This window comes from Macrotis lagotis, chromosome 5 (genome assembly GCF_037893015.1).
Source record: "Macrotis lagotis isolate mMagLag1 chromosome 5, bilby.v1.9.chrom.fasta, whole genome shotgun sequence".
NCBI classification, from domain to species: Eukaryota; Metazoa; Chordata; class Mammalia; order Peramelemorphia; family Peramelidae; genus Macrotis; species Macrotis lagotis.
This window is the reverse complement of record NC_133662.1, coordinates 155,466,717-155,488,132: the sequence shown is the minus strand read 5'-3', so window position 1 is coordinate 155,488,132 and position 21,416 is coordinate 155,466,717. Positions and strand designations below refer to the sequence as shown.

Below are 21,416 nucleotides of genomic sequence, written 5' to 3'. Positions count from 1 at the left end.
TATTAGCAAAATGAATTAAAATGGGCCAAGAAATATTTTTTTAAATTACAAATTTTTTTTAAAAGTTTAGAAATTTTATTTGAACTCATAACAACATGGCATTTTTGTAAATTTTACCTAGGTGGAGGAATGTGTCTCAACCTCACACCATGATATAATGATGTAAAAATTCACTAACCACTTAAACCACAGGTGAATGATCTTCAAAGTCAGTGAGATCAGACAGGGGAGAAGAAAATAGTACCTGTTATGTGAGAGGAACATTTGTGTGTCACCTAGAAGACCTACAACTACTTTTTCTTTCTCTTCTTATTACTTCTAGTCACTTAATGAAGTTGGTCAGAATGAAGAAATGGAGAAAGGATAATCTCAAAAGTGTATATAAATCTATAAGAAGCTAGTGGAACTTGGGGGGAAAGTTAAGGATAAAAACCAGGAAAAACCAGAATAAAACCAGGGATTTAAAAAAATTAGGGCTAAAGCTAGTAGAACTAGTAAAAATATTATTAGAGTTTTTATATGATAATTATTTAGCAGTTTGGTGGTGAATTAGATAAAGTGCTAGGCTCAGAGACAGGAAGATTCAACTTCCTGAATTTAAATCTGGCCTTAGACACTTACTTATTGAGTGACCCTGGGCAAGTCATTTAATCTTGTTTGCCTCAGTTTCTTCATCTGAAAATGAGCTGGAGAAGGAAACGGCAAATAGCTTCAATATCTTTGCAAAGGGGCATCTAGGTGGTGCACTTGATAGAGCATCGGCCCTGGAGTCAGGAGGACCTGAATACAAATATGACTTGAGACACTTAATAATTACCCAGCTGTGTGACCTTGGGCAAGTCATTTAACCCCATTGCTTTGCAAAAAGCAAACAAACAAAAAAGAGAAGCTATATCTTTGCCAAGAAAACCCCAAATAGGGTCACAAAGAGTGGGACAGAACAACAACAAATAATTTTTATTCATCAGTAAGCTATTATTAAAGACCTACTATGGTAGAAGGCACTATGTAAAATGTTAAGAATACAGACATAGAAATTAAATAATTCCTGTCCTGAGAAGTTTAGGCTCTATTGGGGGGGTTGAAAGTGGGGAGAGGAAAATTCATATTTACAAAAGTAAATACAAAATATATTCTAAGTAAATATACTAGCAAATCATGTTGCAGGCAGAGAGGAAGAGAATAAGTATTTATTAAGCACCTGTTCTACATCAAGATTTACAAATGTTAAAACATTTGATCCTCACAATAACACTTTAGTAATGGTATAATTACTATTTCCTTCTTATAATTGAAAAAACTGAGGCAGACAGAATATATGAGGCCAGATTTGAACTAAAATTTTCCCGTCTGGCACTATCCACTGCGTGACCTAGCTTCCTATATGTCAACATAGTAAGCTGACTGGCTTATTTTTAGAAATATTTATTAAATGACTGACATTGCTACACAGAAACAAAATAACAATACCAATAAGGATTTACTTGTATAGAATATACACCATAAAACTTATTCAAAAATGCTCTCCCAATTTCTATCTCATTTTTGACATTGAAAATATTATTTCTGATGTTTGACCAAGGCTTTTTCCTATAATGATAATAATTAACAATATACGTAATATAATATATAAATAATATGTAATAAAGAAATAAGTATATATTATATAATATAAAATAATAACCAATGCATATGATAATAATAAATATAATTAAAACCATCATAATAAAAACCTACATGTTTAGTGTAAACAAGAGGAACTGCTCCTTTTTAGTTTACTCATTTGAAATGTACCTTTTGTCCCTATCTGTACCCTTTATTGGACACTATTCTCTTACTTTCTTGTCATGTAAAATAACAGTTATTGTCATGTAAGGGCATTATAGTATGGGGAAATAATTACCTAGGCACCAATTCTCACATATTATTGCTCCAGTGATTGGTTTCTTCCACTCTCTGCCTCCTTCTTCACCATCAGTACAACCTTCCTCTTTCATTGACAAGAACTAAGCAGTGTCATTTCTTCACTCGAGAAACAAGTAGCTGGTGTGTTCATGCCTCTCTCCCAGCCATATCCTGACATGAATATAATCTTCCCAGTTTGCATAATATGTAGTTAATGCAGAGAAAGCCATGACAACGAAGCCATCATTTGTGATGGGTGAATTAGACAGCCCGAGCCAAGAAAGGGAGATAAATTACCACTAAGTCACTGGCTGTGGCAACACCAAGTAGGAAGGTGGGAACTTCAGTGTTTGACGCTGTAGCAGCGTGAATAGAGAGCTATAAATTCTCAGAAGTTCTTGATACAATATCTGGTGTCTAAGATGCTTTCCTGGGTACAGTGGAGATTCCTAGAGGTGTAATGATGTTGGTGGAAGTGTGTGAGACATAGCTCACCATGAGCATTATGACAGCTCCTGTTATAACATTTACCCCATGCATACTTATTGTGGTATTTATGACATGTCAAACCAATTTCAATGAAATGTGATTTTTAAAAAGTACGCCTTTTGTGCAAGTACACTGTGATTAGCACAAATAGCAGCAACCCACAGCCATCTTGGGCAAAGGAATGGAGGGGGTGGATAAAGAGAGTTCATCTAATTTTTGGATGCATGCCCAGAAAGCTGTCATTGGAAATAGGGTAGTTTTATTAGTCATTGAGTTTGCTCCAAAATCATTTTAAAAAATACTAGCTCACCCATGACTGCAGTTTAAAATAATACAGAAAGCAGTTGCAAAAGTTAAAATTTGAGAAACATATTCTCATCCTCAGACTTTGCATCACTTCCTTAAACAGGAACATTCACCTCTTCCTGTACACCTTTGACTTCTCTAGGGGGTAATGAATTACAGTCTGTGATTGTCTCTTAGGTGACTTTCATTTATTTATTTTGATATGCCTCTTCAGAGGTAAAAAGAAAAGAATTTTCTCCTCTCTGTGATTCCAAAGATAAAGAATACTTATTAAATGTAACAGAATAGAATGTGCAATAGAGGGAGATGTGTTTTTCCTCTTGTAGTTAAATGTCTCTTCTGCCATCTCCCTAAGGAGTAGAAACCAAATACCAAAGAAATGATTAAAGATATCAGTAATGCTCAATGTTATTTAATATATTTACTTATAATATGTTAGTCAAAGTACAGAATGCAATTACTATCATGGTATCTTTTCAATAGAATGTAAGCTTCTGGAGAGTAGGCAGTGACACATTTTTCCCCTTATCTTTAGCATCTAAAACAATGCTTGGCACATCAAAGGTACTAAATAATTGCTTGTTAATTAGCTAATTGATAATAACTGGCACAACCAAAATCCCTAACAAATGTCAGGATTTTGTTAGAGTGGCCCCTTATAGTTTGGTTTAATTTTAGGAGAATTGGGAGTCTCTAACAAATCTTTAGTCATTTTATTTCCCCACAAAACTTTTCTTCTTTCCCCCCTTTAGAATTTTAGATGCTTTCTTTGTAAATAGACAATTTGCAAGGAGTGGGAGTGATATGCTTCAGTCCTCAAAATAGAACAGTCAGATTTGCTAAGCAGTGTAGAAACTTGCTTAAGAGCTATATAAAATTTTACTTGGGTCTCATTAGCCCATGACTTTTACCATGAGAATTATGTTTGTACAGGTCAAGTGAGTTTGAGAGTCTTGTCAAGATTGAACTCAGTAGTACAGTTTATATAATGAAGATATCTGTGTCCCAGAGGATATTATAGTATTTTTATGATTATAATGACTTAAAATCATAAAGCATGTTTGAAAAATATAATCTGAAATCCATGCTTCTTAATTCAGAAAGTATTTCTACTATTATTAAAAATAGCCTGTCATTCTAGCATATTTATTATTCTATGTGACATATAGTGTCAGTTCAAAATAGAGTGGTTAGCTCATCCATTGGAATAATACAAACATAATATTTTTTGACCTGAGAAGAAACTTGGTCATGTGGGATGGAATAGAAATATTTTGAAACAATGGAGAGTGAACACTTAGACACTTGCATTTCATTCTAATAAAACTTTCTACTGATTAGGGAAATGGAGTAGTAAAGGAAGGCACAATAATTTTTTAGATAGAAGACCAATCTCGAAGTTGGGAAAAACTAGTTCAAGTTTTCTATCTGACATGTATAGGCTGAGACATTGGGGATGTTTTACTTCTCAAAGCCCTAGACAACTTTTTAAGACTATGGATTGCACATCTTCATCAGTGAAGGGAATTTCTATAAAATGAATTTTCTTTATTGATGAAACCAGAGATTCTACTCCCAAAGCATTAATCATGATATGAATAGGTATTCTTATTGTTACCTTTTTTTTAGCATATATAGATCATGGTAGATTCTGAACTACAATCCAGAAAATTTCATTAAGTGATTTTATCTATATCAAAGTCTCCCTCTCATCATCTTTTCAATACCTTTCCCAACCCCCCAACACCCTTCCACTGAAGGTGCTGCTACAGCATTTTATTTTTAGCTAAAGCACTTTTTAACTTAAAATTACAACCATCTTCAAATCTTAACTCTGTAGTTTAATGCATGAATGTTAGTGGACAAGTCTCTCTATTCTCTGAACCTTAGGTTCCTTAAAAAATGAAGGAAAATGAAAGAGACTGGGTTAACATATTCTCTAACATTTCTTTCAACTCCCAATCTTTATGTGTGTCTGTTCATATACACAGTAATGGCAGGAATAATACTTGAGAATTTCAGTAACCTCTTTTTACATATATATATGTGTGTGTGTGTGTGTGTGTGTGTGTGTGTGTGTGTGTGTGTATAAAAACCATAATATTAAAATTCCATGATAATAGATGTTATTATGAACTATATTAACCATGTAACATGGAAATATAGGAATTCATGTAGCTAATTTTGAATTGTCACCTTCATAGGGGATCATCGGAATTTTTAACATTAGGCTGACTCCTAGAGTTATATGTTCAGTGGTCTGATTCAGAAATATTTCAACATCAACTTTAATGGTATATCAAGACTACTTTTGTTCATCTCAAGCACTGTAGCATCTCTCTCATTTTTCAAGTATTTTTCAAAGTTCACAAGCAGCAGATGAGAAATCATATCCACAAGGTATTTTAGTACACCTATATAAAATATCCCTGGGCTATGTGTTTGAAAATATTTTAGTATTCTTTCAACATCTCTCTGTATTTGTCTGGGGTTTCATTTATCTAGTAGCTATTTTTGTTATTTGTTCCCGGTCTGGTAATCATTTTTCTTGGTATTATAAATGTTAGCTAAGTCCTATGTTAACATAATTACACAATTTTAGATTTGGAAGTGTCTTCAAAAGTCATCTTTTACAACCCATACCACTAAAGAAATTCTATTGTAATACTGTATATCAGAATTCCAAAGAGGTAAGGAGTTTCCTTCCCAAGGTAGCCCATTCAACCTGCTCTATTGTGTGTTTGTGTATGTGTGTATACTTTTTAAATACTTATTTTTCTTTTCTTCCTTACTGGAATCATTTTTTTGTATAGGTCCTGAGAACTTAAGGATTTCTTTTACCAGTCAAATGAAGTTCACTTGTTATAGATTTAGGCCAAGGAATCCTATGTTTATTTCTTCAGAATACTTTAAATCTATTCTCCTAAAGACTAGTGCATGAGTCAGGAAGCATGAAAGATGTATAGGATGAATGGAAGTACCCAGTTATATCCAGATCCCTTGTAGTGGTTACATGGGGAATAATTTCTCCTAATACAATTTAATGCTTCTGTTGCTGTGATTTCTCAGATGATATGACTGAAAAGATGAAACTTCAGTTTGATTATTCAAAACCATCTTATCTATTATGCAAACACACTGAATAGGTATTTTTATTTTTTTAAAAGAAAATTAAAGCAAAATTTCATTAATCATTACTGTCCACAGTATCCAAGATTTACCAAAAGCTCTTTAATGAGATATAGTAAACTACAACCTATTCACCATGCTTTTGCTATTTGGTCGCTAACTCAACTCCTTCTACTTATTCTCTTCTGGTACCACACATGGTGAACATGTTTGTGAATCTCTAGTAAAGGAAGCCACCCTTTAATCCAATACTAAATGAAAAAATTGCAATTCAATGAGCAAGTATTCATTATTCTCCTACTATAATTGCATGCCAAACATTGTGTCAGGTGCTGGAGACAAAATGAAAACAGTCTCTGCCCTCACAGAGCTGGCATTCCGCTGGCAATCCTTAAAGAAGCACATCTGAAAGGGAATGCACTGTGCATCTGTCTCTAAACACTTCTGCTGTATCCATTAAGATTCTCCCAACTAAGTAGGCTAGTTGCCAAAGGAACAGGAGCTTTTTCCTCTTCTAAATAAACATTGCCCTGCCATGATTCTTTTTTCTTACAAATTTTAAACTCTCCTTTCTTCATCAAAATTTCCTCCTCGGGCTTTTTTAGGTTTAAGAAATCCTTGTGATTATAGGTTTAGTGATCTAATGTCATTCCACCCACACTTTCAGTGATTTGTATTCCAGTGAATAGAGTACAGAATTGTGTGTGGTGAAAATGGGGGATGAGGGGAGGATAAGGTAGCAGAGATAATGAATCATTAACTATTCTAAACCTATCTCCCTGTATTGTTTTATGTTCTTCATTTTTAAAGTGTTTACATAAAGACTGGGAAGGACATTAATGGTTCAAAGAAGATAGAATACTTTGAATTATAGAAAATAGTGGGTTCCTGAAATGTCCTGGAAAATCTTACTTTCTATGTACTTGGATGATGTATGTGTCTCCTGATGAGCATCTGGAATAGTGATTTGATCTGTCTTACTTAAATACTTATAAAGAAGGTTGATTTCATTTTTTCTTTTTGGATAATAGTCTCCAAAAATAAGAAATCTTCATAGTAAAATTCGATCCATAACATAATCCCCACTTAGCATTCCATGTTCAGTAAATATTTTCAAAGGTAAAACTGAGAAAACATAATTTCATTTACTAGACCCATCTCTTTTTCCTACCTCCTTAAAAGGAGTGGTCCTTGAAGGGTCTTTTCCTTCTCTCTCCTTTCCTCTCTTTCTATCTTCTCTCCCTTATCAATCACATTCTAACCGGTAACTTTGCATCCACTTTTACATAGACTTCTCTAGAACTCCTTCTCCAACCCTGTTTTCTTTCCCACCCATAACTCCTGCAACCCATAAAGAATCTCTAATAGATTTTAAGCTGCATGTGGGCAGATTATCTTTTGCCTTTATTTGTATGCTCAGTATTTAACAGAGGGCCTGCCACATAAATATTTACTGATTGGTTCTTACCCCTGAACATTTTACTTCAATTTCAACTCAATTTACTACCCTTTTCCTCAAACTTACTCATTTTGACTTCAGTGTTCCTGGATGAAGCATTACAAATCTCCTAGATTTATTGGATCAAAGATGGAAAACTCAAAGTGACTTTTGAGGTTGCCATTCCAGTCCAACCTCCTGATTTTACAGATCAGAAAACAAAGACAAAAGAAGATTAAGGTCTTACCTAGGGGGTTTTTTGACTAGTAATTTACTGAGGCAAGAATCTCAGTTGCATTTTCAAAATCTTGTTCAGGGGCGGCTAGGTGGCGTAGTGGATAAAGCACCGGCCTTGGAGTCAGGAGTACCTGGGTTCAAATCCAGTTTCAGACACTTAATAATTACCTAGCTGTGTGGCCTTGGGCAAGCCACTTAACCCCATTTGCCTTGCAAAACCCTAAAAAAAAATCTTGTTCGGAACTTTCCTTGTTAAACACATACACACACACACACACACACACAGACAGCATGATGATGATTTTGGTCAGTTAGCAAATCACAATGATTTCTGTCAAATAAGATTTCCTGTAGACACCCCCCTTTTCTTTTCCCAGCACTAGCTATCTATTAGAGTATTATGGTAGCTTCCTGACAAATGTTCCTACCTCCACTGTCTCTGCCAGACTTATTTGCCATATGCAAAATATGGTACTTCTTTTTTTCAAACACCTTGCTAGTCTCCCCAGTGCTTGCTGAATGAATGTCATAGAATTTTAGACCTGGAACATACTTTAGAGATCATCTAGTTCAACTCCCTTACTTTACAGGTGAGAAAACAGAGGCTCTAAGATAAGTAGTAGGAGTTAGTTTGGTACCACAGTGCACAAAACCCTAGACTTGGAATCAGGAACATTCATCTTCCTGAGTTCAAATCTGATCTCAGACATTTCTTAGCTGTGTGATCCTGGGCAAGTTTTTTTAAATGCTGTTTGCCTCAGTTTCCTTCTCTGTCAAATAAATTGGAGAAGGAATTGGCAAACCACTCCACATTGTCAAGAAAATCCCAGATGGGGTCACGAAGAGTCAAATGTGACTGAAATGAATGAACGACCAAATACACATAGGAGCTTAGGATCCCAAGGTGGCAGTGGCATTAGCAGATCTTGAACCCAAGTGTTTTGATACCAACAATGCTTTTTTGTCATACTTCCTCTGTTGTCTCTCTTGCCATTTTAAGGCTTTCCACAATTGAACACTGACTGGCTCTTCTAGAATTCTAGATATCATACTCTACAAATTTTAGTATAGAAAAGGGTATTATAATAGGCAAATAACAACTTATTTTTTTCACAAAAATAATTTTGACTTTACAGAAATCCTGGAATGGTATTGGGATTGACATGAGTCCACAGACTGAACTTTGAGAGCCACTGCTTGCTCCAAACAGAACTACTCATTCTCCCCTATTAATGAACAATATTTTGCTATCTCTCTGTCTTTACTCTTTCTGCTCCTCCTACTTCCCCCAGGAATCAGTGCTGTACAGCTTGGTGACACCAGGGAAAATGGACTTGGGAATAAGGAGAGTCAAACTCAAATTTAGCCTCAGATACTTAATAGCTATGTGTTCCTGATCAAGTCATTTAACTTCTTTCTGTTTCAATTTCCTTATTCTCAGGAATATTAGGAGTTAGTTGTTACATGTAATTGTATTGCAGCTTTGTCAAATAACTGTGCTGGCTATTATTATATTATTATTTATTATTATGGCCTCTGAGATCCCTTCTCTCTTTGTGATTTTTTATTCTATGAAGCCATTTCCCTTCTCTGAGGCTCACTTTCCTAACCTATAAAATAGGAATAAATAATACTTGAGCTACAAGGCTGTTGAGTGAAATGCTTTGTAAACTTGCAAGCTATATAAATATGAATTATTACTATTATTATTGCCAATAATAATAATATTAATAATGTCCACCATATTTCAAATTAGATCAAAAGGTGTAAAAATGATGTCTTACGATCTACAGAGCAATGTTTAAATTTAATAACTATCCTACAAAAAAGAAGAATTAAACTGTTCAAATAAAAATGTCGCATTTCTAGTTGCCAACTTCAACTTAACAAATTTGACTTTGAAATGTGTTAGGATAATTACTGCTACAAAAGATAGCAGTTCTTGCCGCAGAAACAATATCCTTGTTCTATTTTAGTGGCCTCTCACAAGATCTACTATCCAGACCTGAGTTCAAGGCTTTTAGAAAAGAGACTTAGAGGTCATTTCCTGGAGTCAGAAGTAGCATATTGATGCAACTAACTCGAGGAGAAATTTTGTTCCTGAGTCTTGACACTTGCACTGTCACCTGGTCTGTGGAAAACTCAAAGATGCCAATCTCTAGGGCTGTCAATCCAGTCATATTCATCAACACTTTTTGAAAATGAAAAGCATAAAATAAAATCTGCCCAGTGTATGAACAGACGGTGAACTTTTTATTTTTGCAAGATTTGGATAAGGCTTTATGTAGTTGAATGCTAGCTAGGTTTTTTTGAGAGAAGAAAAAAAGCTGTTAATAATATTTTAAAGTTGGTAAGCCCTTTGTGATAATAATATATGCATATATAGTATAACATTGTTATGTATATATTATCTGTATATTAAATATAAATTTTCCTTCTCTGATAATTTAAAATAAAGTATGTTTTATACATATATATATATATATATATTTAGTGAACTATATACTGAATATATTATATCATGGTTGGTTTTTAAAAACCATTTTTCTGAGGCTGACACTGTTGGAATAAGTGACAAATATAAGAGTTTTGGTTTGCAAAATGAAGAACCATGAAAAAGGTATAGGTAGAATTGGAGCATCTATGAAAAAAACTAAGCTTTGGAATAACACACCAGTATTATTATTGTGAATAGAATGATGGATCCTAAAATTTATATTTATATTGTTTGTTTTTCTCTTTGCAGAATTTACGAAGAGGATTACCTCAGGTTCCTTACTTCAGTCTCTACGGAGACAGAGAAGGTGCTCATGAACAGCAAGGTTCTAGCCTTTTCCCTGAAGGTCCCAATGACTATGTCTTTAGTCATCTTCCACTCCACTCTCAGCAACAAGTGCGAGCTCCTATCCCCATGAGGCCCATTGGTGGGATCCAAATGGTCCACTCCATACCTGCGGCCATTTCAGGTTTACATGTTCCACCCACAATGCCTCTGCCAGTGGAGGGCTCTGAGGAAAAGCAAAGAGCTGCAACTGAAACCATTACTAGAGAACCCTACATCTCCCAGCCTCATGAGAAACGTTCTCACGCCTTGCACTCATCTGGTTCACCCAGTGCATCCTCTTCCCCCCTACTCCTGCTGAAACAGAGCACTTCAGAAGACAGTCCAAATGCCACAGAGAGGGAACCGGAGGAGCCCATACAGACTTGTACAAAAGCCATCGCCTCTCTCAGCATTGCCACAGAAGAGGCCAATCTGCTTGGAGCAGATCAGCCATCGAGGGTGCTGGAGCCTCATCAGAAACCCTCAGAAAATGCACATTTGAGCATGAGACACTTTAGTGGACCTGAGCCAGGCCAGCCCTGTACCTCAGCCACCCACCCTGACTTGCACGATGGTGAAAAGGACAATTTTGGTACATCACAGACTGAATTAGCTCATTCCACATTTTACAGTAAGAGTTGTGTGGATGTCCAACAGTTAGGTTTTCATAGCCGAAAAGAATTACCTTCAAGCACACAGGAAGGCAAAGATTCTGCATCAGAAAAGAGTCAGCTACATTGATTGGAGATGCATGGAGACTTTCACCCCTACATTTACCTGTTACTTTTATTTTTTGTTTTTCTAGAGATAGAAGTAATCAAGTTTATAGCATGCCTGTCCTAAGTTACAGTAGTTTGCTATTATATATACTTTTGTTATATCAGAAAAAAAATTAGTTAAAACGAGTCATCATGAGCCTGACCAAAACAAAATTTGAAATTCTCCTTTTGGGTCTGGTACTTTTAAATTGTACAGATGTTTGTGCCTTTTCTTTACTTTGCTTATATTCTTATAAGCATTTTTTAGCAGTAATTTGTACATATTTTAGAATTTGTGTATCTGCTTTGTAATAAATGTAATTTCTTTCCTTTTTTGGACACTTGGATCTAAATGATGTAAAGCAAAAACAGCATCAATATATATGTGAGGTTGCACTAAAACATATTTTTATATGATTAAAACTGAACAGCTTTTATGTACAGCTCCAATTCTGTAATACTAATATTTATTTACTTTGTTTCATAAATTGTACATTTTTTCTTAATGTTGTGGATTGCTTTTCTATGTGAAGCATGGGATTTACTGTTGCGTAATTAGAACAAACTGTATATTGTAAACAAGATATTTAAATTAGAGTATCTTATCTTATTCTGCACTCATGCATTAGTTTAACAAAAAAAGATAAAGGATGTACCTGTCAGTTCTTAACTCTTGTATTTTATTTTTTTGTCTCTTGTTTGCTGGATTGACGATAACTTAAGTGCTGATTGTGATTTTAAACTGATAGTACCGTAAAGCATTAAAGTAAAACAATGTGCTATTGTGAGTTTTTTCAAAGCTTTATAAATCAGTTATAAATATATTAAAAAGTATTTGGTCTTATGTGAACATGTTGATCTATATACTCATCTAAAATATGGGAAAACATTCCGCCCCATGTAAATATGTACAAGTGCATCACTGGTACAATTTTATGGAACTCAGCTGGACACTAGGTTGCCAGATACCTATATGTGGGAGTGTCTTTAAAAATTAAAGGGACAAAGCACATCCGACTGTGTAGAACTTGGTTATCGGCCGGCCGGTGGCTTGGCTTAGCAGTGCTGTGCATTGCCAATGGAGAACACCTGAGCTCAGAAGTTACCTTGGTTCTTGCTGCTCAAGCTGGCGAGTGGAACTCAGGCACCTTATAGACACATCATCCATGAACTCTGAGGGATGGGTTTGGAGGCTGGAAAGGCTCATGGAAGCCTGCTCACCAGCCCCCTCCTCATTCATGGAAGTCTGTCCACAGAGTAAAGAATTGGGTTTGCTTTTGGGGAGGCCACTTTACCCTCTGGGTTAGGGGAAGAGTGTCCTGGCTTTCTGGTAGGGGAAAAGGGTTAATGGAAAGAGAATGTAGGGCCTGAAGAATGAGTTGACTTAAGGAGAGGGAATGATTCAGAATGGTTTTCAGTTAAGAAAGTGTGAAGGTAGAGAGAACTTTGGCTTATAGGTTTGGAGAAGTGGAAGAAGCAAGAGGGAGCACAATGCTAGAAAAACACAATCTGGGTTATCTTTGTTCTATTTTAGTGGATTATAATTCTGTGAAACCAAGTTTGTATATTGAATTACATTAAGGAGTGTTCTTTAAAAAGAAATAAATATACAATTACATGCATGAGGTGTCTAGTTTTCATGTGTTGTTTTGTTTTGTAATTTCCAAATTTGGTTTCTTAATGATTCTTTAGTACTACAGTATATCAAACTTTGCTAGGCTCTGTCATCCCACACTAGGAAGTGGTGGGCATGCTCGAATTCATCAGGAGAGAGGAGTTCACCATTTGACTGTTTGCCAGATGACATGTGAATATTACTGATCCTTTAGAAATGAAAATTTTGAGTCTTTACTTAATATTATTTGGGTTTATGCTGGCCAGTATTATAGTTTATTATGATAATGGAAATGCCGGAAATTAATTCATTCAGGGCTGAAGAAACAGATGTTTTTATTTACTTCTGAGATACCTATAGTAAATTCCAGAGGAGTAAGAGTTAAAGACAAAAGGAACCTTTCTTCTTTTTTTTTTTCCTTTTTACAGTCCCACCATCACCCAACTGCCACATGTCCAAATCTCCGGAGGCAAAAAAAATTTTTCCAAGTGGAAAAATTACATCCAAATTATGTTATTTGTTATGAATGAACTCTGATAAAATTCTAATCGTCAAGAACTCGTAGTTTTTCTTTTTAAAATGAGGGCATACTTCATTTTGAGGTCTAAAAAGTGATGAGTGTACCCTCAGTCTCTCTTAGAGATGTTCTTAGAATGTTCTCTGAAGCTGAACAAATTATGTCAGATCCCTTGATATAGCTGTCACAGGCCTGAATCTTAGAAGATTTTAATGTTGTCTATCTACATAGCTCATTAATCAAGTTTCCCAATTTTATGTGCCACATTCCTTTTGATAAGTTTTGTGGTACTTCCAATTCCAGTTCTAGATGCAAAATCTAGCTGCCTTCATTGTTTCAGATTCTTACTTGTTTTTAATACTCTAGATACAATATCCTTGACTGTCTAATAATCCAATATTTCAGACCAATTTTTTAAATTGAATTTTTAAGAGCTTTATGGTATGATTTCTAAGGGAGTGACAGTGAGGAATATTATTTTGTGAATATGGACCACAATTACTGAAAAATAAGGAATTTCATTCTTCAGTTGAGAATTGACTAGGCATATTGGCTAGAGGGCTGAATCTGAAATTCAGAAGACTGAGGTTCAATTTCTTTTTTTGACATATAATAATAGTGTGAATCATGGTTATCACAATCTCTCTGAGCCTGAAGTATCATTCTTAAGGCTTATTAACTAAGTGATAGAAAGGCTATAATCACAGTAGTATAGATTTAGAGTTAGAAGAAACCTTAGTGACCATTGAGTGTAGCCCCATCATTTTATATATAAAGAGACTGAAGCCAGCAGAGGTTAAATGAATGCTCAAGTCACACTGCTGGTTAGTGTTTGGGGTAGTGGGGGAGCAGCAAGGAATTTGAAACCTAGGTTTTCCTGACTCTAGATCCAGTGCCCTTTCAGTTTCACCATGCTACCTCTCAAGATAAACCTGTCTGAGGGCTTAAGGTACATATTTATTTTTAGAATTAAACTTTGCTTAATATTATAGCACTGTTTTTACTATTCCTCCAAAATGTATTGATATCATGGTCCTTCTATTTTGTATGCCATTTTCCCCACCCTGCTGTTATTGTCAATTGATCTGGGTCATCCAAAAGCCATTTTTACAGCAGCTGGCTAGTAAAGATATCATAAGTGACAGGGATGTAGTACATCCACTATTTTAATTTAGAAAGAGCCAATGACCATTATTATCTCCACTCTGTCATGATTTTGTTTTTCTTTTTCAGTGGCAATTCAAAGTAGCATAGGAGTGCAGATGTCAAGTTTAATTTGGCAACAGTGCAGCAGAAGGTTCTCTTTGATTTTCTTTAGAATAGGAAGAACTCTATGAATCTTTTTTCCATATTTTTAGTAAAGTCATAGGAAATTCAGCAGCTAAGACAAGTTTTCCCATTATAATAATTGCTCAATAAATATTTGTTGGTTGCTTGACTGATTGGGAAAATTCCTTAGAGTTCTTGTCTTGCTGTCACCCAGGTGACAAGCAGAGATGATGTAGTTCAGCCCAAGAATTAAATTCAAGAGTTAAGAGAGAGAGACTATATGATAGAGTGAAAATACTGAACTGGATAGTCAGGAGTTGGGGGAGTTTTAGTCTTGACTCAGTCACTGTGTTAGGGAGATGATGGAGGATTAGAGTGGTTCAGCTACTGCAGTTTTCCCCTCACCCTTCTACTATTAGACTCAGATGAGTTTATGTAAGTGTAAATGTACTTTCTCCACCCTAGGAAGTAGTATCTCAAGATCTACAATTTAATCTTTTTTTTTTTGATAACTCAGTCATCAGCCAGAGACAACACTTCTGGCAAAACACTTTTACCTTATTTTCTCTCTCTCTCTCCTCTGATTCTCTGATTCAGTTTCTCTGATTCTGATTCTCTATTCTCTTCCTTTGTCTTTTCTTCTCTCTGCTCTTTCTCTCTCTCTTTTAAGGACATCTCTTTCCCTATAGTGTAGCTTCCTTCAAATTATATTTCCAATAAGCGCCCACTAAAAAAGATAAGTTAAACATTTAAAACAAAAGTAAACAACTTCCAAGCAGTCACACCATAATAATTTTCCTTTTCTTTGTTTCAATTGCCTCTTCCTGAATTTCTACCCTCTCAACTTTAAGGGGCTTACTATAACTTCCCATTCTCCATTTTATCAGGAGCTAGACTTTTCTTCCAATCTCTCTCCTAAATACTCAGTGAATCAAAATGACCAATTTGAAAGAAAATTTGGATGCAATATCTAGCATTATTTTATTATATTATTTCCTTTTTGATTCATTTGAGGGACTAATTTTCCCCTCATCTAGAGATTCCTTGGTGTTACAGTTAGTTTAATACTTTGATGGAGTCACATTTCTGTTATTAGGTTTTGGGCTTTCAAAGAGCACTCCTTTTACATACAAATTAGCCATGACCTTGAACAAGTCTCTTATTCTCTCTGGGTTTCATCTTCTATTATCCCTGATATCCAGGGTTTCTTCAAGCATTAACATTTTAGAATTAGATCTCATGCTATTGAAGTCATAGTCACTATGGCAAGTAAAGAGTTGATGCAATTTTGTGACTCATTCAGGGAGAAAATAAAACCAGAAACCTATGATTGAGAAAAAAAAAGATTTGAGGAGCTAAATTATCTAAACCCTGAAGTCAGCACATAGTTTGCTCTCCTCTGCTTATCTTGGTGTTTTGGAGGTTTAGGCTACAAACACAACTCATACTCTTGGTTCCTTGGGCATTCTTGAAGCTTTTAGGTATGCCTTGCAACAACAACAAAATAACATGAATATTATTTAAACCATTTAATCCTTTGATAATACCCTGTAATCACATGTCTTAATTGTTCTTTCCCACTAAAAATATTTCTTCATCTCACATGTACTTTGTGATGTATTACAACCCCATTTCACGTTTGAGAAAACTGAGGCACTAGGAGGTTAGGTGGCTTGCCCAGAAACTCCCCACAGACTCCCCACAGAAACTAATTCCAACTCTGAGGTAGGATCTGAACTACCTTCAAAAGTTGGAAACTTAGTGATTTTTTTTCATAGTACCAATATTCTAAGTTCAATAGATGTATGACCCTTAATTAGGTTCTTCCCTGTAACCAGAAAGAGGAAAACACAACAATACCCTATCCTTTAGCTAATTTTTTCCAACACATCTGTTTGTTGTCACATAGACACACTCCTAGTGTCTTCAGTGTTGGAAGGTAGCAATTGTATTCAAAGTGGAAAGAGCATGGTTTGATCTCAGAGGGGCATGACTTGACCCTCAAGGGGCTATATTCACCGAGAGAGAGAGAGAGAGAGAGAGAGAGAGAGAGAGAGAGAGAGAGAGAGAGAGAGAGAAGAGAGGTAAAATCCTACCCTAGCAGTAACAGCCAGTTTTGTGACTTGTCTCCAACATATTTTGTCCTTATCCCCCAATACTTCCCCCTCCTTACTTCACACTGCTATTTAAATTCCAAACCTTCCGGGAAGTTAACACCTAAACTAACCACATTCTTCAACAGTTATGCAGATGCTACTGGGAAAAATCTGCCCCCACCCTTATTAACTCTAAGATCAAATATTAGTTCACTCTTATCTCATCCATTGTAATTTCTATTTTTGTGCAAGTTTCATACTGCATATTCTCATCAGTTCACTAGTACATGCATATATTTGTAAATCAATAAGCAAATAAACATGTGTATATATAAATACATATATGATATGCTTAAAAATTTTACTATAAAGTTTATGATCAAAAAAAACTTGGAGGGGCGGCTAGGTGGTGTAGTGGATAAAGCACCGGCCTCGGAGTCAGGAGTACCTGGGTTCAAATCCGGTCTCAGACACTTAATAATTACCTAGCTGTGTGGCCTTGGGCAAGCCACTTAACCCCATTTGCCTTGCAAAAAACCTAAAAAAAAAAAAGCTTAGAGAGTTCTGGTGTAGTGGATAGAGTACCTGATGATGTTTCAGAAAGATCTGCTTTCAAATTCCACCTTCATTACTTAGAAGTTCTGTGATCTAGGCAAGTTACTGAACCCAATCACATTTTTCTCATCTATAAATGAGCAAAAATAATAATTTCTATTTCACTGGATTGTTGTGAGGAAAAATTAGCTACTTGATAATATAGGAAAGCATTCTACAAATATAATTTATGATCTATGTAAAGTTATATGTAGTATAATAATGAAATATCATTATTGGAATCTTAAGTCCAGGTGCCAGCCTTAATGTTATTAACAAAGAATTTAATATACATCATTTAATATGTCACATTGCTGAATATTCTAAAACCAACTATATAGCATTTGGAAATGACACAATCAAACCCTCACCACTGATAACTACTGGGGATTCCAAAATTGGATATATTGTATGTGCTCAGTTCCTTTCCTTGATATTGGGCTTGGGTTGTATGAATAAGGTAACAACTGAAAGTAATCTTCCTACTCCCACACGCCTTAACTCAAGGGGGGAAAAAAGACCAAAACAAAGACCTTCCAACTTAAACAGAACTTTCATTTTTTATTATTCTTTTCTTTTTCCTTCTAATAGTTTCTATTTCCACTGTCTTGGGACCTTGTCAAGGGGAAGTTGAAGGAATCTAATCAGTTTGACTATTAACTAAAAATTCAACAACATCCCCACAGAAACCAACTCCACATTTTTTACACATGTGACATCCCTCATGTCTATTTTGAGGCTAACCCGTAACTATAAACAAGAATGTAAACAAAGCTGTTGGGTGGGTAAGGGTTATAGGAACAAGCAGGGTAGCACTGAAGACATTCTGTCCACTTTTTTCAGGCACAGGGCTGGGAAGTCCTGGCTGCTTTTAAGGTTTAACATCAATTATTGGTCAGATTTCTTGGGCTTGGAGCAGTCTCAAGGGCTTCAATTGGGCCTCTTTTCCTTTACTTTTTCACTTCATGTGAATTTCTTGGAAAGCCTGTTCCTTAGTCATTTAGACTGGTTCACTAAAGAAAGGGGAAGGCCAGGAAGTCCTGAAGGGTTTATTTAAAAGTCTTTTTTCACCCCCTCAATAGGGAGCTTTTGAGTTCATTACCCAGGGAAACACTCTCTTGGCACCATTTTAGATTTCTCATTCACACCTCCTCCCCCATATTAAATTGGTTGTTAAATCTTATTTTTTCCTTCATGACATTTCTTAATATATGCCCCCTCTTTCCACTGAGAAACCCTTGTGAACCTCTCATCACCACAAGCCTAGACTTTTGCAGTGGTATAATAGTCTTCTGATTGGCCTCCCCACTGAAAGTCTGACTTAACTTCAGTTCATCTTTCACTCAACATGATTTTCCTAAAATAGGTCTGCTTCTGTTACCTTCCTGTTACCTCAAAAAATTCCAGGGGTTCTTATTACTTTCAGATCAACTATAACATCCTTTGATTAACATGTGAAACCTTTTGTGATCTGATTCCTTATCTCTCCAGTCTTATTCTTTACTCTTCTACACACACACACACACACACACACACACACACACAAACACACACACAGACACACAAAGAGTTCCTCATACATAATGTTCCATCTCCTAGCAATGCCTTTGAGATGACTATTTACCTTCTCACCTTTTCTTAATTTTCCTAGTTATCTATAACACCCAGATAAAAATCCCACTTTATACAGGAAGTCTTTCCTAGTCAGTCTCCCTCCCAATGTCTTCTCATATGAGATTATCTTCATGCAAGTATCCTAAGGGTCTGAGTGAAACTTTAGTTTTAATATGCACTAAGGCTTCTGGAATACCTACTATATGTTATGCATGCATGGTTTTTATATGTTGACTTCTCCAGTAGAATTAGAATTCTTGAGGGCATGAGTGGACTTTTTACCTTTCTTTGAATCTCCACTATCTAGCATGATGCCTGATATATGATGTTTAATAAATGCTTGTTGAATGATTGATTTACTAAATGTAACTTACAGTCAGGAAAGGCAGATAGACCATGACATGTCAAACTCAAGGATTAATTGAGGTGCCTTTTCTCCTATTTTTGTTTCAGCCAGAAGAAGAGGGGATCCTATTGGCATTTAAAACACTCTAATCATGAGTTGTCTTGTTTTGTTCAGCATAAAATCATTGATGTATAATGCCTCCCATGGATAGAGTAACACAGGACAGCTTCCCATTGCCCAGTGAGTATGCAAGGTAGGTTATTGATAGAAAAATATAATGCTTCAATATCCCAACGCCTGAAGGATTTTTATTTAACTTGCTATTTAGTCTTTCCAAACATCTGCTATACCTTAGTACATATTCCCCTCAATTTTCTGTAGTCAAAGAATTCATAACTTGGCAATCTGATAATGAGCTTCTCTGCCTATGGCCAAGCTGGCCATTGAATTATAGGAATGGAGATTGTACATTACCATCCTTAAAATGTTTCCAGCTTTGTATGACCTGAAGCTGCTCTCTGTTGATATAATACATGAGAATTTAGGGTCACTGATGCATCTTAGTTGAGGCGCCAGAGAAAGACACACCTTCTTTGTCTTTAAATGTTCATATCTTGCTAGTCAAACATTCAAGTTAGAAAAGATGTAGTCACTAACAAGATTCATATAGCTAATATTATGGAATATTTTTATAGGTTACAGTAGCAATGCCTTTAGTGGACAAATTCTGAAAGCATTGCTTGGTCAACATCTCTGAAGTTTTTGTTGGTTTTTTCCTTCTTCCAACCAAGGATGCTGCCTGTCAATCCAATAAGAATATGCAATTCAAAATGAGACTTCTCTGTCTGATTTTAATGGTAGAAAATAAATAAAAAAGAATAAATTTAAGGGTAGCATTTAGTAAATTGATTTTGAATAGTGGCAGTGGATAGAAAACTATGTCTGGAGTTAAGAAACTCATACCTATCTTTAGATACTTACTAGTTGTATGACATGAGACACATCACTTGACTTCTAATTGCCTCAGTTTCTTCATCTGCAAAATTGGAATAATACTAGTACCTATTATGAGAATGAAATGCATATGTATTTGATATGATATAAAATATAATAAATGTAAAGCATTTGCAAACTTTAAAGCACTAAAGAATGTAAAACATAAATAATAGATAATATTATCATTATATTTTCCTGTCTCTTAACTCTCATCCATCCTTTCTTTCTTTCTCCCTCATCTGCTTTCCTGTCTTCTACCTTTCTTCCCTACTTTCCTTCCTCTTTTATTACTCTCCCTTTTCCTCTTTCACCCTTCTTTTGTTCCTTATTTCTGTTTCTTTTTTATATCTATAACATAAACCAGAGATAAGTATTGTTAGTCCAATGACTAACATTTTCATAGGAACTCCTGATTGGGTAAACAATGACATAAATTGCAGTTGTTTCTATAAGTGACAGGATACATGAACTTTTGTTACCTTTTTAGCTTTAGATGATTGATTCTCCATTGTGAAAGATACCCAGGAGAATTGCAGTCATGAGATTCATTCAATTCGGTTTGTCAAATGCTTATAAGTGGTTATAATATGCAAAGCATTATTTTAGATCTTGGGGATTTAAAGATAAAAATGAAACATTTCTGCTCTCGAGAAACTTCTGTTATACTGTGGTCCAGAAAAATCTTCTGCATATATTTCTTAATAACCCATTTATATTTAAATAGAACAGTTCACAACTTTGTTATTGGCCTGACTTATTCATACCCTAAAATTCAAAGTGAAGGAGATCACAGGAATGCAAGAGGACATTCAGAAGGAACACTCCTGAAACTGTTCATTAACCCCAATGAGTTTTAACTGGAACATACTTGTATTTGCAGCAGAAGGAAGAATGAGAATGTTTATATGGAATAACTAATGAAATGATATTATGGACTTTAATGTACAAATTACACTACAACCAAACATGAGTGTGCATGCTTTCAACACCAAAATGACTTAAAGTCTGTTAATTGAATCTTGGTGCAAATGGGATTTCATTTTTATTTTTGATGGGAAAAAATAGTTTTATTACATTTATTTGGCTGGCATCCATAGATCCAGGTCAATATGAATCAAGCAAAGTTAAAGGCCTTCTTCAAGAACATATAGCTTGTTTGGGAAGTATGAGTCATAAATGGAACCAGATGCAAAAAGGGGGGGGGGGAAAGGGGGGGGAAAAGAGATAAGGTAGCAACTGTCCTGAGGCAGATGCTGATCCTTTACTTCTAGGGCTGTTTCAGT

At 35.4% G+C, this 21,416-nt stretch overlaps 1 protein-coding gene across 15 annotated transcripts in view; it reads left to right on the top strand.

Moving 5' to 3' along the window:
* The window catches only part of HIVEP2 (HIVEP zinc finger 2), a 392,429-nt gene extending 375,861 nt beyond the window's left edge, over nucleotides 1-16,568 (top strand). For all 15 annotated transcript variants that reach the window (XM_074187727.1, XM_074187726.1, XM_074187722.1 and 12 more), the window contains one exon: nucleotides 10,251-16,568. In XM_074187727.1, coding sequence (XP_074043828.1) covers nucleotides 10,251-11,069 — 819 coding nt within the window. In that variant the 3' untranslated portion in view covers nucleotides 11,070-16,568. The remainder of the gene's footprint in view (nucleotides 1-10,250) is intronic.
* Nucleotides 16,569-21,416: the final 4,848 nt, after the last annotated feature.